The sequence below is a fragment of the Rhinolophus sinicus genome, chromosome 16, assembly GCF_057876585.1.
Source record: "Rhinolophus sinicus isolate RSI-liver-muscle chromosome 16, RSI-T2T, whole genome shotgun sequence".
NCBI classification, from domain to species: domain Eukaryota; kingdom Metazoa; phylum Chordata; class Mammalia; order Chiroptera; family Rhinolophidae; genus Rhinolophus; species Rhinolophus sinicus.
This window is the reverse complement of record NC_142516.1, coordinates 37,092,073-37,107,075: the sequence shown is the minus strand read 5'-3', so window position 1 is coordinate 37,107,075 and position 15,003 is coordinate 37,092,073. Positions and strand designations below refer to the sequence as shown.

General features: G+C 37.9%; 1 protein-coding gene across 14 annotated transcripts in view; it reads right to left on the bottom strand.

The window, feature by feature from the left end:
- Positions 1-15,003, bottom strand: part of LOC109457324 (S-phase kinase-associated protein 2-like) — a 97,828-nt gene that overhangs the window by 44,562 nt on the left and 38,263 nt on the right. For 9 of the 14 annotated variants that reach the window (XR_016019410.1, XR_016019409.1, XR_016019405.1 and 6 more), the window contains one exon: positions 6,519-6,688. Coding sequence is in view for 4 of the 14 variants with exons in the window: in XM_088793367.1 (XP_088649493.1) it covers positions 6,519-6,688 (170 nt within the window). In the remaining 10 variants the exon portion in view is untranslated. Of the gene's footprint in view, positions 1-6,518; positions 6,689-15,003 lie in introns of those variants that run through there. The other 5 variants (XR_016019411.1, XR_016019412.1, XR_016019413.1 and 2 more) reach the window with 1 other exon arrangement.

The following is a 15,003-nucleotide window of genomic DNA, read 5'->3' as shown; positions in this document are numbered from 1 at the left end:
AGAACGTGAAAATATTTCATGAGTCTAGCCAATATTTGGATATTTTTAGTCTACGGTAGCAGGTTGCTAATTTCCTCCTCCCATTTTAAAATACCAATGTAATGGGGAAATTACAACAGCAATAGAAACTAAGACTATAAATCAAAGATATCAATGAAGTTTTTCTAATCATTGGGAAGAATTACTCCTAATAGCAATGCAGATGAGTCATACTGAGAAATGATCACCAGTGAGCTCGTATACCGGTCTCTGAAAGAGAGCAAAACAGCCATAAAAATTCAACATTATATTAGAGACCCAGATTCTGAGGGGATTTTCCTCACTAAGGGAATTCTTCCCTGATAATTCTTTAGTGCTTTGTCACTAAATTGACTTTGGAGCCTATAACACGCATTAATTGAACGTGGACATGAGCTCATGGGCCCAGCAAGAGCAAATGCACCTTGTGGTGTCAAGTTGTGAGTGGGTGGGGTCAGAAAGAGAAAGCAATGTACTTTGGAGACTGCTCTATCTCTAACAAAGCAAGAGCTACATGCTGATTCAAAATTTTCAGTAAGAAACACACTTGCTCATGGAAAACCAGGTCATGGGAACAGAAGTAGTCCTGCCTCAGTAAAGTAATGTTGAACTGGATAAATATCTTCTTGACATAAAAACTTAAGTGCATTTGCCTGACCTCTAGCTTCTATCCTGAAAAGAGAATTCTGTTGGTACCTTGGTGGACAGTGCAAGAATCAAGATAGAGTAAGTGGGTACTCTCAGCTGGCAAGCATCAGACTGGAGTCAATCTTCTTTGTTCAAAGTTGAGCAATCAGAAAAGTTATATAACATAAGCATTTGAAAACCAAAGAAGGATATTATTGCTCCAGAGAGGCAAAGAAAGATCATTCCTGTTAATACTGAGAAATCAGATGAAATTTTTAGAAAGCAGCTCTATTTTCAAACACACAGGAGAAAATAACTATAAAATTAAGAAAAAGTGAGAAAATAGAACTAACTGAGGTACAAGGCTGATTTGAAAATGTAGATAAGGAAACAAAAGAAATATAAAGAAACTAATGTTGCAAAAAGTAAAAATTATCTCAACAGCAGTGCAGAGTAGATAATGCATTACAGAAAAGAGAACTAGCGTGATTAGGAACTAACAAGAAAACAGAATCCGTGATATCAAGGTCCAACTAGAACAGCTCCATAAGGAAACAGAAAAGAAGACAATAAGATAAAAAGAGATAGCAATAGATCACAGAGCACAGAGGCCCAATCAGGAGGCCATTGACATCATTGAGAAAGAAACCAGAAAAAATGGAAAAAAAAAATGAAAAAAGCAGTCAAGCATACATAAAAAGGTGAGATTTCTAGCTATGGGGGAATGAGGAGCTCAGCAAATCCTCTTCCCAAAAGCAACTGTAAACAATAATCTGTGACGTGTTTATGGTTAAACTGCTGTACTTCAAGTAGGAAGAGTGGGAGTTTGAGGCATTCTTGCCTAGTGCTGTTCCAATCATTCTCCCATCCCCGCTAGCTCAGTACGCCAGGGGTTCTGCCAGGGCAGGGGACACGTTGTGCTTCTGAGGAAGGGGGTTCCCCATTTGTAGTGGTGGTGACACCCATGCCCAATGGCCTTGTTGGTGGAAGTAACATCTCCATGATGAGTGAATAGAGAGGGTCAATGCCCAGGCTGAGGTCCTAATCGGGGCAAGTATATTCCTGGCTCAGGCTTGGCTAGGCTTGGGGACTGGAGCAAGGATTCACTGCAAATGAGCAAACAGGAACTATTTGGGATGATGGACATGTTCTGAAACCAAAAATCATTGAACTGTATGCTTAGCATGGGTAAATTTTATATGAAATTTATATGTCAATAAAACTATTCTTAAAAACTATATACAGAAAGAGAAACTTTTAGGGTCAAAATAGTCTGAGTCTACAGCTCTAATGAACTCACCATGTCTCTGACAAAAATTAGTATTGCTTAGTCTTTAACTTGTCTTGGCAACAGCTTTATTTTCATGATAAAAATTATATAAGCAATATAATCTTATCCATGCAGGAAAAGAAAGCCAAACTGATTACTTGCAAAGGAAGAACAATCACATTGAACCCAAGGTTCTCCTGTACAAAAGTGAGTATCACGATAATAAAAGGAAAACAACTGGATAGAATTTCAATAGGACAAATTGAGTTCTCAGAATTAGAGGCCAAGTAAAGATGTAGTTCTTGTCAAGGCAATAGAAGTATAAATCAAGTGTGCTAATTTGATGTATAAATAATTAGTTTACCGTCATAGTTGATTCCTCTGACTAGCAAACTACATGCATTTCAGATGGAGTTTGATTTGTAAACAATATGTTTCCCATAATACTTGATAGAAACACATCTATTGCAAAGCTGGATCCTCAAGTTCAAGTGCCTTCAGTGACAGGCAAGTAATGCAAACAGAGAGAAAAGGCCAGATGTATTACCATGGTCTGCCAGAATCATCACTTAGGGGTTTTAGCGCTGTTCTTGATATTTATTTAGCTTCTGTATCAGGGAAACTATAAGCAGTGGTGAGGACCGGCAGACTGGAGAGGGTCCCAGCAGATTGACACTTTTCAAAAATGGGAACCTGTGTTGCGAGTCTTTTAATTTTTCAAGAGAAATCAGATATTTAGATTTTTTTTATTAAAAATCTTCAGTTTACTCATCTGAAAATAAAGAGCTTGTCTTGTCCAAAATGAGTGGTTTTCATGCTGTTTTATACTGTGGACCTCTTTCTTCAAATTAAATTCTCCATAAAACACAAAAATATGAAATAGAACTAGATTACATTTTAAATCCTTATGATTTTATAGGATCCTAAATAAGAGTTGACCAAGGAATGAATCATCTGTTATCTAGCTAGTCAGCATATTTAATGCCAATTTAATGCATTAATTTAGCTCAATTTAACATGTGCTAAGTGACTTTTATGGCCCAGATACTGTGCCCACATCAGGCTCTGTGCCTATATGGATGTGTGATCCCACAGTTGACAGTCACACATTCTCATCTCAAGGCAAGAATCTTAGAACATCACAGAGCCTGCGAGCCTCCTGCTTGTGGAGGAGGTGGGGGAGAATGTCAACCAAGGGCACATTTCCACCGTGCCTTAAAGGATGCATTGAGTTTTTCCAAGCAGAGATAGGACAAATAGTGGGCATCTGGAATAGCATGAAGAAACACACACAGGTGTGAAAGTGCATGATACACCCAGGAAACATGAGACAGCTGGTGCACAAAAAGAAACAACACCTAGAAATCAAGCATTAACCTGTTCCCTTGTGAATAATCAAGTTACACTAATCAATCACTTTCTTATAATATTCAGCATAGAGGAAGGGGAAAATGGGGCTCACAGTGACGAGAATGTAAATCCTCGCTTATACATACAAATCATTTATTCAGTTATATGCTTTACATTAGAATCACAAGGATAATCTGTTAAGTTAATAAGCCCAATCCTCTTCAATTTTATAAAGACTTAATACACAAATATGTACAGATTTTTACACAAAATATTAATATCATGGGTTTGAGTTTGACCAACATTCTAGTCTTAATTTCTAGATTAGAATCTATAAACTCACAAAGATAACAATGTAAGTCATCCCCAATGATTTTGAGTCTACTTTTCCAAGCAATCATTGGGGCTGCCTTCTTAGTTTGCTAAAAACCCCTAACAACCAGAATGATTGTCTGGAATGCAAACTGAATTCTTGTTCAAAAATACAGGTGAGACAGAGCCCTATTTATATCTTTAACACAGACTATAAAATTTATAGAAGGAGGTAATCAAACATTCCTCATCTCTGGAGATCAGTCATACCATGGCATAATTTTCAAGTCAGATTTTAAAATTAATCATCATCCAGGGTTACCATACCACTTGAGAGAATTCTGGATTAATTTCTCTCTTAAAATATTATTTTTTAAAGATACACATTTTTTCATAAAGATATACGTTTTTCATGAATATATTTTTAAATATGTATTAAATACTGTAATTTATTTTCCCGTTTAGTTCAACAGACCTTAGAACTTGAGAGAACCCTGCATTCTTCTCACATTCTTCCCACCTGGTAGGACCCAAAGTTGCTTTCCAATATGAAAGACAGCTAGTTGGAGTCTCTATCTTTTAAACCTCTCTTTCTCAACACAACTTCTCAGGTGGATTTATTGACAGTGCCTCTCATACTTTGATGTGCAATAAATAATAGATTTGAAGAAGACTGTTAAGCATAATATTAAAAAGGACTCATGAACTTCAAAATACCAACAGTTCAATAAGATAAAAATAAGGTAGGGAAAAAAGAAAAATAGATAGTAAAAAGAGACAGAAAAAATAAAATTAGGCCAAAGGTTAGGTTAGTTTACAAAATACAAGTCATCCTACGTCCTATTGTTTCATTTCAGAGATCTGAGTCTGTATATCCTATCAGCCAAGGTGAAGAAGAAAGCATAATTATTCCTTCCATAAAGTAAATGGAAACAAGTTACTCAGAAGAATAACAAATCTCCCTAGGTTTCAGTTTTCTGAGAAATTTATTTCATGGGTCCTCATAAAAAGGACAATTTATAAAGTAGCTGTAAAGAATGCTCTGCCTTAAACTTCAATAATCCATGAGATTTGAGATGGACAAATAAATTGCTAAAAAAGCAGAAAGCAAAGAGTTGTTGAAGGTGACATTCCTCGAGAGTCATACGGTGGCTCACAAATTAAGTCCTCAAAGATATCCGTATAAAAATGTAAGATAACTGTTTTTTTATAAAAGCTCTCAAAATAGGCCAAGTATATAAGCAATCACCACCAATTCAGTTAATCTCTGTGGGCGTTTATATCTTCAGTTTGAAAAAGGGGGGAAGACAAGCAGGTGGAACAGCCTAGGTGATCCCTAAAGGTCCTTCTAGCTCTGAAAAGTGTTTATGACTTTTGATTGTATTTTTACTGAGCCCCTACTGTGGGCTGTTTCCTTGGATAAAAAGAATTCTAAACACACACACACACACACACACACACACACGACTGAGTATTTCATAATTTTGCTATTCTGGAGAGTAGATTTGCTGCTATTTGCCTATTATTATAGCCAGAAAGAATCCAATATTTGCACACCAACTGATCCATGAATGTCAACAAAAAGCAGACATCCTCTGTCCTCCTAAATTGTTATTGTTAATCTCTGAACTCAGATGAAGGTTGGAAACTGTCACTGAATATTCAAAGCTCTTTTTGACACCTTCTCTCAGAGTGACATTTTCAAACTTATATGTGCATGGGTACATATGCTAAACGAGGCACTCAGCACCTCAGTGTTTTACAAGGTCACTGTAGTCAGTCTCAAAAATATCTCCCACCATTAAAAACCCTTAACTGAAGACAAAACTAAAATGTCGAGCTTTCGAAAATTTGAGGGCAACATTGTGCAGAAAAGACAGAGCCCCCAACAATTGGATGAGAATGAAGGAAGACTGCAAAAAAATGGAAAATCTTAAGAGGAATTTTAAATGGGGATAGTAGAATCTTGAAGGTATTTTACAAAATCATTATGCTCTCTACCTGCCAGATGCCACAAATATGTAACTTCATATATATGGGATATATATACATATGTATGTGTGTATGTCTCCCATAATATTTTGGGAGAAAATATCTATAAATACGGCTTAGAATATTTTGCAATTCCTTCTTTCCACCTCAAAAGAAGAAAACTATGTAACAAAATAAAAAGCATATTCCAGATCACTTTTACAGTGACAGGAGCCTGACACTTTTCTATAAATGAAAAGTGCTTTAGGTGCGTTGCTTGGTGACCCAAACACTATGCACAGTGTTGCTGTTGCATTTCTGAAAAATTCAGAGCCTATTAAAACTGTGCAAAATTTACTTTGAGTGTATATGCAAAATACTACTAAATTCTCTGGTCAGGCAATTATTTTTTCACGTGCATGAATGTCCAATCAGACCTTAAACTGTCATGTGGTATACGTATTTCGGGTTGAAGTATGACTCAGAAAACTTCATGTTTTGAAGTCCCATCCTCAGAGTGGGACCTTATCTGGGAATAAGTTCATGGTAGATGTAATTAGTTAAGATGAGCTTAAACTGGTGTAGGGTGGGCCTCTAATCCAGTGTGACTGGTGTCCTTATAAAAAGAAGAAATTTGGACACAGAGATATGCCCACTGGAAGAATGCCTTGTGAAGATGAAGGCAGAATTCAGGTGATGCTTTGTGGTACTTTGTTATGACAGCCCCACAAATTAGTACAAGATGGGTGAGAGGAAGCCTTCTCAGTAGGTATATTTTCATATCATTCTTCACTTCTTAAGCCAAGTAAAGGTAATGTCCATTCAATAGATTATATTTTTATACAATCCCATGCAAAAGAGATATTGCTTTATGGGGAGAGGGGAACAGTAGGTAGACAGACATTAGAATCCAATCCATACAATTCCCCTCAAGGAGGAAAGCGTTCTGTAATATAGTCTGTACTAATACCTGAAGTATATCCCCACAGTGCTGGAAAAGTCGTTTCAACCCATGGCCTGTCACAGCCTGGCCAGCATGGCGGCAGCGGTGCAGAGTCAGAGAGCGGGGATGGTGACGGGCCAGAGCCACCAGCCAGTTGTCCTCCAGGATGCAGCAATCTGAGATCTGGACTCGCTTCCCTGAGGGTTAAAATAATAATAATAAATAAAATAATCTGAATGACCAAATACATATTTCTTACAGATACCAGTAGCGCAGAGTTAGAGATGGCTTTCCCCGGAAGAGACATTTACCCTGAGATGTGGAGGAGGATGGCAAAGGTGGGTGGCACCTGGGGAGATGTTCTGAGGTGGGAAGGAGCTTGGCACAGAGAAAATGAATAAAAGCTGCAGTGACTGGCATTTAGGCAGTGAAGGGGAAGTGACCCAAGATGAAGCAGCAGGGCAGGCAGGGGTCAGACTGTGCGTGGCCTTGCAGACCACGACTGCCCCTGCAATGGTTTTAAGCAAGGATCAGACTTGAATTTTTAAAAAAGATCACTCTGGCTACCTCATGGAGATGAGATAAATCATTTTTAAGACCTTCCCCTCCTCCGTAGGGAATATTCCCAGGCTGGCCCAGGTGTGTCACCATTGTCATGGAATGCCATCTCATTGAGGCCAGGGTGTTGCCCTGGCACCTGATGTGTTCCCAGCAGTTGTCAGACAACCTTTCTACTGCCCCTTAAGGAGTTTGTGTAAAATAGTGGAGAGTGTATGGGGTATAGAGTCTGAATGCCTGGATTAAAGTTCCGTCTCTGGTATTTATGACTGTGTGACCTTTTAGGAGTTGCCGAACCACTCTGAGCTTCAGCAAATATGGACCCTGGATGGCTTGGTGGATAAAAAGTAGGCTAGGATAGCAGACCCATGTTCTAGTCTATATTCTGCCACTTACCCTTAGTCAATATGGCCTCAGATACCTTAGTTATAAAACAAAAACAATAATATCTTCCCTGTTTGCATAGTGTTGCTGTTAGGAGAAAAGGAGAGATGGAATGAGGAAAGGCCTGTGAACTACACCGTCTTCTGCAAATTGATTAACACCCTCTTTGGGCCTCCGTGCTTTATCCATTTACCTATCATATCCCATTTAAAGGATCAAACCTTTCTAGGACCCTTTCTCCCCAGCACTGCAAGTAGCATCCACAGTCATATTTTCAGTCATGCAGTTTCAGATGGGCCAGGCACTCCAGAACACTGGATCTCTTTCTGCTTTAGAGTCACGATGAACAAACTCACAGCTGGGCAGAAAGCCGATTTTCTCCACTTCCCTGCCCTCACATTGTGTTCTCACTCCCTACGTACACATGATTGCCTTTGAAACACTACACATTCAGGAACTTTCAAAGCACAAAACGTTAGAGCATGATCTCTGCAAGTTCGTCATCCAAGTGGGCGCATCCCTTTTTCTACTCCATGGCAATTCTCTTTTTTTCAATCCAATCTTTTTTAAGCCTGCCTTTTCTCGTCCCGTACCAGCATACCCCTTTTCCCCTGCTTGCTTTTAAAATAAGAATCCTTACCCTCATAGAGTTAACAATGTATTCTCACATAGATGAAATCACACATGTTATTGTACGTTCTCCACCATCTAAGGAACTAATGGGGAACAATGTTTTCATCCCTATTTTAGAATTTAAAAACTGAAAAAAACAAGGTTCTGCAAGCCTCAGTGAGTTACTCCGAGGCCACATCGGTAGAATGTGGCTAAGTCTGGCCCCACACACCAGCCTGCTGACTCAGAGTTAACCTAACCACTACCCCTTGTGGATTCCACAGGGAAAACAAGAGGCACAGCCAAGAAGGAACACTCACATCACCCGTTATAGACAGACAGCCTGAATCCAGGGGCAAATCAGAAAGTAAAGAGAGGAAAAAGTCATTGACTCCAAGGACAATGGGCAGCATTTGGGGGTCATTCAATCCCCCACCGTCACGTTAAGGGGGCCATTCAAACATTTTAAGGCCCTTACGATTTCTGGGTGCTTCTGTGATCCTCTTCTTCTATCCGTGGCCCTGGATTCCACACATTTCCTTCAGACTTCAAAGCTATGGAACTTGGTCTGGTGCAAGCTACATGCCTACATGAATACCTCCACTTGACTATCTAATAGTGGGGTAACCATCCATCCATTTCTCCAGAGCCTTCCTGGTTTGCATGGGACAGTCCTGGCTGCTCCTGTGGTCCCCGTGCCATCCTATCTAACCTGGCATGTGTCCTGGAGTTTTCTTTCTTTTGTGAAGTATTATCATTATCATTTTAATTACAATAATCCAGGATGGGTTTGTGAAATCTCCACTTTGTACTTCCAGCTCCTGATCTAGTGACGTGGACGATGCATAGGGAACATACAACGTTTTCACTTTAACATGTGGTTATATTTCAAATAACCCATCACTCTTTTCCCACCGCTTCCCAGATGAAATATAACTACTGCCTCCTTCTCAAATTTACCAGGCAGGACACTAATTAAGCAGTGAATTTACCGGCCTAAAAAAATTGGTAACCCAAGTGTAATTTATATAAAATGTTGACACTTACCATCCACCAGGGGGCTGTAGTGATATCAGTGACCACATGAAAAACAGACACAAATCTACCAAAAAAGCTTCAGCACTTAATTCAAAGTTGATTTAATAGTGATTGTAAGAAAACTATGTCCCTTATTTGGATCCTGGTTTAAAAAAGAAAAAAAAAACTAAAAGTAGGACATTTATGTGATAATTAGAAGTATAAATATTTGTTAGGTATGTGATGATATATATGAACTATTAATTTTGTAGGGTATGACAATGGTATTGCAATTACGTTTTTTAAATGTGTGCTCGACAATCTCCAATATCTTTTCATCTCCTTTAGAATTAAGAGCTGCAGCTCTTACAGTGGCATAATAAGACCTACTGTTATACAAACAGGCCCTATTATAATACCTGTCACTTTATCTCTTACACTCTTCCTCTCGTTTAATAGCTAGTTAAAAGAGAGAAAAGCTTCAAGGGATGGTGGAAACTACAATCACTAAACAGTAGAAACGAGAATACACTAAAAGTAGAATAAAACTGAATATTCCTTTTACCCTACCAACATTTCTAAGCTACTCTTCAATTTTCAGAAGCATTTATAAACCTTTTTTTTCTAAAGTAAAATCGCAATTCAGATTTAAGTTGTATTCAAAATACAGAGTAAATAGTACAGAAAGGGGAAGACATGCCCAAATATATTAAAAGAAGGACAATTTACAGCATCTCCAGATCACACAGAGACTCAGGCTTGTCTCTACAAAGATGTTGTTAAATACATGGCCATTATTAATCCCTGCTGAAGCTACACACTGTCCTCTGAATAAAAAAGAGCACAGTCCTTGATTTAATCACCGTATTAGCAGTAAGCCTGAGCTCTCAGGGCACGTCTGTGCAGTCAGGCACCAGGAAGCAACTGCATGCCCCTCCCCTCCAGATCTAGTGATGCTCGTTTAACTCTGAGTGTCCCAACGTATTGTGAAACCAAACAACCTGGCCCTTGTCCACAAAACAAATACAAGAGTAATCGGGCCTCCCCTGAGATAGCCAGGTGCAGACACTGCTGGGGAAGGCGACCTGTGTGACCTGGTAAGAACTCGTAATTACACTCGACGTGTAGACTTGATAATAGAGACTGAAAAGCACAAGAAAAGGACAGCTATACCCGTAAACCTTCTCTAAACAACCAACCAGAAAGACAAGTCCAGGAACTAGCTGTGGCTGCCCATTGACGCAGAGCCCAGGGAGCCAAGGGTGTAAAATAACATGCAACTCTGGGGCCAGGTCAGCCGTAAGACACTATGAGGACTGTGGTATTGCCATCAGCACAGTGTGTGTGTGTGTGTGTGTGTGTGTGTGTGTGTGTGTGTCGTGAAAGAGATTTCTGGAGCCTGACTGCTCTTGTACAGCCCCTTGTTCAGTGGTGTTGTGTTTCTAGGCACAGTTTTCATAGGACTAAACACACACATACAAACTCTGCTGCTCCTCCTCGGCCTGCCTACCCCACTCCAGGCAGATCCCCTGTCACATGAAGGATTTGTTTAGTTACTGCTAAACAAGCAGTTCTCCTTGCTGAGTTTTGGGCCTGGAAGTAATTATAATAATTCGCAATACCACTCACCTAGTGTTTGGGAGCCCAGAGCCCCGGCATACTCATTTGAGCTGCAGTGTCAGATCTCAGTGCAACTACACAGATATAGCATGCTCTCTCTCTTCATCTTTTTACAATTGACATTGAGATCCAAGATATAAGCATTCAAGGAAGAGAAGTTCACTGTAGAGTATAGATGTTTAAGAGCAATAGGGTATGGAGCCAGACTCCGTGGGTTCAACTCCTAGCTTTGCCACTTACTAGCAGTGTGATATGGGAAAGTTAATCTCATGCTTCCATTTCCTAACCTGCAAATAGGCTCAAAGTATCATCTTCTTCAGAGGGTTGTTATAAGGATTGCATTAGTTAATATACTTGAAGGGCTTAGAATAGTGCCTGCACAAAATCAGACATTCATAAGTCCCTAAATAAGGCACTTAAGGCAAAGTAAATAAGGTGTGAACAGATAGACCTGGGGGAAAAAAACTAGTGTGGTGGAAATAACACTGGAGCTGGCCACAGGCGTGGGGGCTGGGGTCTCCTGGCTCTACCACAAACAGCCAATATCTTAGGTAAATCATTTTAAAGTCTTTTGGTCTTATATTCTGCAACTTGGTCTGGCAATACCAATCTCTTTTCAGGATTGCTATGAAAATCCATGGGATGTTGGCCACAACAACACTTTGTTAACTGTTCTACAAATGTTGGGGATGAGCTCCCGTATCTTTTTTCTTATAATAGCATTACTGACATATAATTCACATACTGTACAACTCTCCCATTTAAATTGTACAATTCAGAGGCCTTTAGTAAATAGATGAGCAAACTCATCACCATAGTCAATTTTAGAACATTTTTAACATCCCCAAATAGAAGCCCCATATCCTTTTACAATCACTCCCCATTCCTCCCATTTCCCCTAGAGCTAGGCAGGGCAACTACTAATCTACTGTCTGTCTCTGTAAATTTGCCTATTCTGCACATTTCACATAAGTGGAACCATACAATGCATAGTCTTCTGTGATGAGATTCTTTGACTTAGCATAATGTTTTCAAGGTTCATTCATGTTGTATCAGTACTTTATTTCTTTATATTGCTGAACAATATCCCATTGTATCAATATACAACATTTTATTATCCACTCATCAGTTGATGGGCACTTGGGTTGTTTCTACTTTTGAGCTATTTACAAATAATGCTGCTATGAGCGCTCATGTAAAAGTTTTTGTGTGGGCATACGAGTACGTTTTCAGTTATCTTGGGTATATATGTAAAAGTGGAATTGCTAGGTCATGTGGTTAAGTCTATGTTTAACTTTTTGAGGAACTGCCAAAATTTTTCCAAGAGCCTACACAGCATTCCCACCAGCCATCACTGAGGGTTCCAATTTCTGTACATCTCTGGCAATACTTGTTACTACGTATTTCTTATTATAGTGTTTTTGGTTGGTGTGACATTCTGTCTCACTGTGACTTTGATTTGCATGATCTTGATGGCTAATGATGCTGAGCATATTTTCATGTTTTTATTTGCTATTTGCATATATTCTTTGGAGAAATCTTTATTCAGATCCTTGGCCCATTTTTGATTGGGTTATTTGTCTTTGTACTATTATTGAATGGTTGGAGTTCTTTATATGTTCTAGGAATAAATCCTGTAGAAGACACATGACTTCAAAATATTTTCTCATTTGGTGGTATATCTTTGCATTTTCTTGATGGCATCATCTGATGGTAAGCACAAAAATTTTTAATTTTATAAAGTCAAATTAATCTTTTTTCTTTGTTGCTTGTGCTTTTGGTGACATATCTATGAAACAACTGCCTAGTCCGAGGTCATGAAAATTTGCCGAGTTTTTTTCCTGAGATTTTTAGTTCTTACATTACATCTTTGATCCATTTTTAGTTAATTTTTGTATATGGTGTAAAGGAATCCAACTTCATTCTTTTGCAGGTAGATATCCAGTTGTCACAGTACCATTTACTGAAAAGACCTTTCTCCATTGAATTGTTTTGATATTCCTGTCAAATATCAATTGATATAAATGTGAGTTTATTTCTTGACTCTCAAATCTATTCCATTGATCTATATGTCTGTCTTCATTCATGTCAGGACCACACTGTCTTGTTTAATATAGCTTTGTAGTTAAGTTTTTAAATCAGGAAGGTGTGAGTCCCACAACTTTGCTCTTCTTTGTCAAGATTGTTTTGGCTATTCTGAGTCCCATGATTTTCCATGTGAATTTTATTATAGGATTGGCTTGTTAATTTTTGCTAACTGGGATTTTGATAGGGATTACATGAAATCTGTAGATCAATTTGGAGAGTGTTGCTATCTTAACAATGTTAAGTCTTCTGACTCATAAATATGGTATGTCTTTCGACTCGTTTAGATCTTCTTTAATTTTTTTCAACAATGTTTTGTAGTTGTAATATTCAAAGTTTTGCATTTTGCTTAACTTATTCCCAAATATTTATTATTTTGATGCTTTTGTAAATGGAATTGTTTTCTTAATTTCATTTTCAGATTATTAAATGCAAATTTACAGAAATACAACTGAACTTTGTCTATTGATCTTATATCCTATTGCCTTGATAAACATTTATTAGTTCTAATAGAATTAATTTTTAGTGAATTTCTTAGGATTTTCTATATACAAAAGCATGTCATCTATGAATAGAGAGAATTTTAATTCTTCCTATCCAAAATGGATGCCTATTATTTCCGTTTACTTCCTAATTACCCTGGCTAGTAGAATAGAAGTGATGAGAGCAGATACCCTTGGCTTGTTCCTTATCTTAGGAAAAACCGTTGTCTTTGACCACTAAGTATTACATTAACGTGGGTTTTTCCTAGACATCTTTTTTCAGGTTGAAGAAGTACTATTCTATTCCTAGTTTGTTTAGTACTTTTATCATAAAGAGGTGTTGGATTTTGTCAATTGCTTTCTGGATCTGTTGAGATGATCATGTAGCTATTGTCTTTATTCTATTCACATAGTGTATTAAATTAACTGATGTTTTTTCTGATGTTAACCAACTTTGTATGCCTGGTAAATCCTACTTGATCATGGAATTGTCTTGTTAGTGAATATGGTAAAGTTACTGGATTTGGTTTTCTAGTATTTTGTTGTAGGTTTTGTGTCTATATTCATTTCATCTCATTGTGGTTAAAAACATGCTTTGTATTATTTCAGTCCTTTTAAATGTATCAAGGCTTGTTTTTTGGCCAAACATCTGGTGTATCCTGGAGAATTTTCCATGTACACTTGATAAGAATTAAGTATTTTGCTTTTGTTGGGTAGACTGATCTATAAATGTCTAATTAGGTCTAGTGTGTGTGAGTGTTCCATTCTTCCATATCCTTGCTGATATTCTTCCTTGTAATTATGTCTATTATTGAAAGTGGAATTTTTAAGTTCCCAACAATTACTGTTAAATTTCCTATTTCTCATTTTGATTCTGTCAGGTCTCTTTTACATATTTTGGGCTATGTTGTAGGTATGTGTTTGTAATTGTTATACCTTCCTAATGAGTTGATCCTTTTATTATAAAACGTCCCTTTTTCTCTCTAGTAATTTTTTTGTCTCAATGTCTGTTTTATCTGGTATTAGTAAAGCCACTCCAGCTTTCTTATGGTTGTGGTTTGCATGATGTATCTTTTTCATCCCTTTATGTCATATCTTTGAATACACAGTGTGTCTCCTAGAGATAACGTGTAGTTGGGTCTCTTTTTTATGGAGTCTGACCATCTCTGTATTTTGATTAGATTGTTTTATCCATTCACAGTTTGTTTTCTATATATCTTGTGTCTCTATATCTCATGTATAGAAACATTTTGTTTTCTATATATCTCATGCCTCTATTACGCCCACTGAGCTCCAGCACTATGAATCCAACTGCCTACTGGACATTTACTTTTTATGACCTAAAGATACTTCAAATTTAACCAACAGATCTAAGGTTGAACTCCTTTTTTTCTCCAAAGCTTATTTGTTTCTCTTCTTACATTACATATTCTGGTTAGTTATATCCGAGTGGAATATACTTGGAAGCTGGGATCTTTCCTCAAGTCCTCCTTCCTTCTCAACTCACATTATATTGTCCTAAGAATTGGACTTTTTCCAAAACGTCTCTGCCTTAATACAAGTTTTATTGTTTGTCAATCTTCCATTTTTCCCCACTGCCAATCCATTCTCCACATGGCAACCAAAGTGATCTTTCTCAATCACAAATCTGATCATGTCATCCCTTGCCAAACCTTTTCATTAGCACCACTAGTATCTACAACCACATTCCCCAACTTTAGTCATTTGAGCACTGACTTCATGATTTTTGCCAC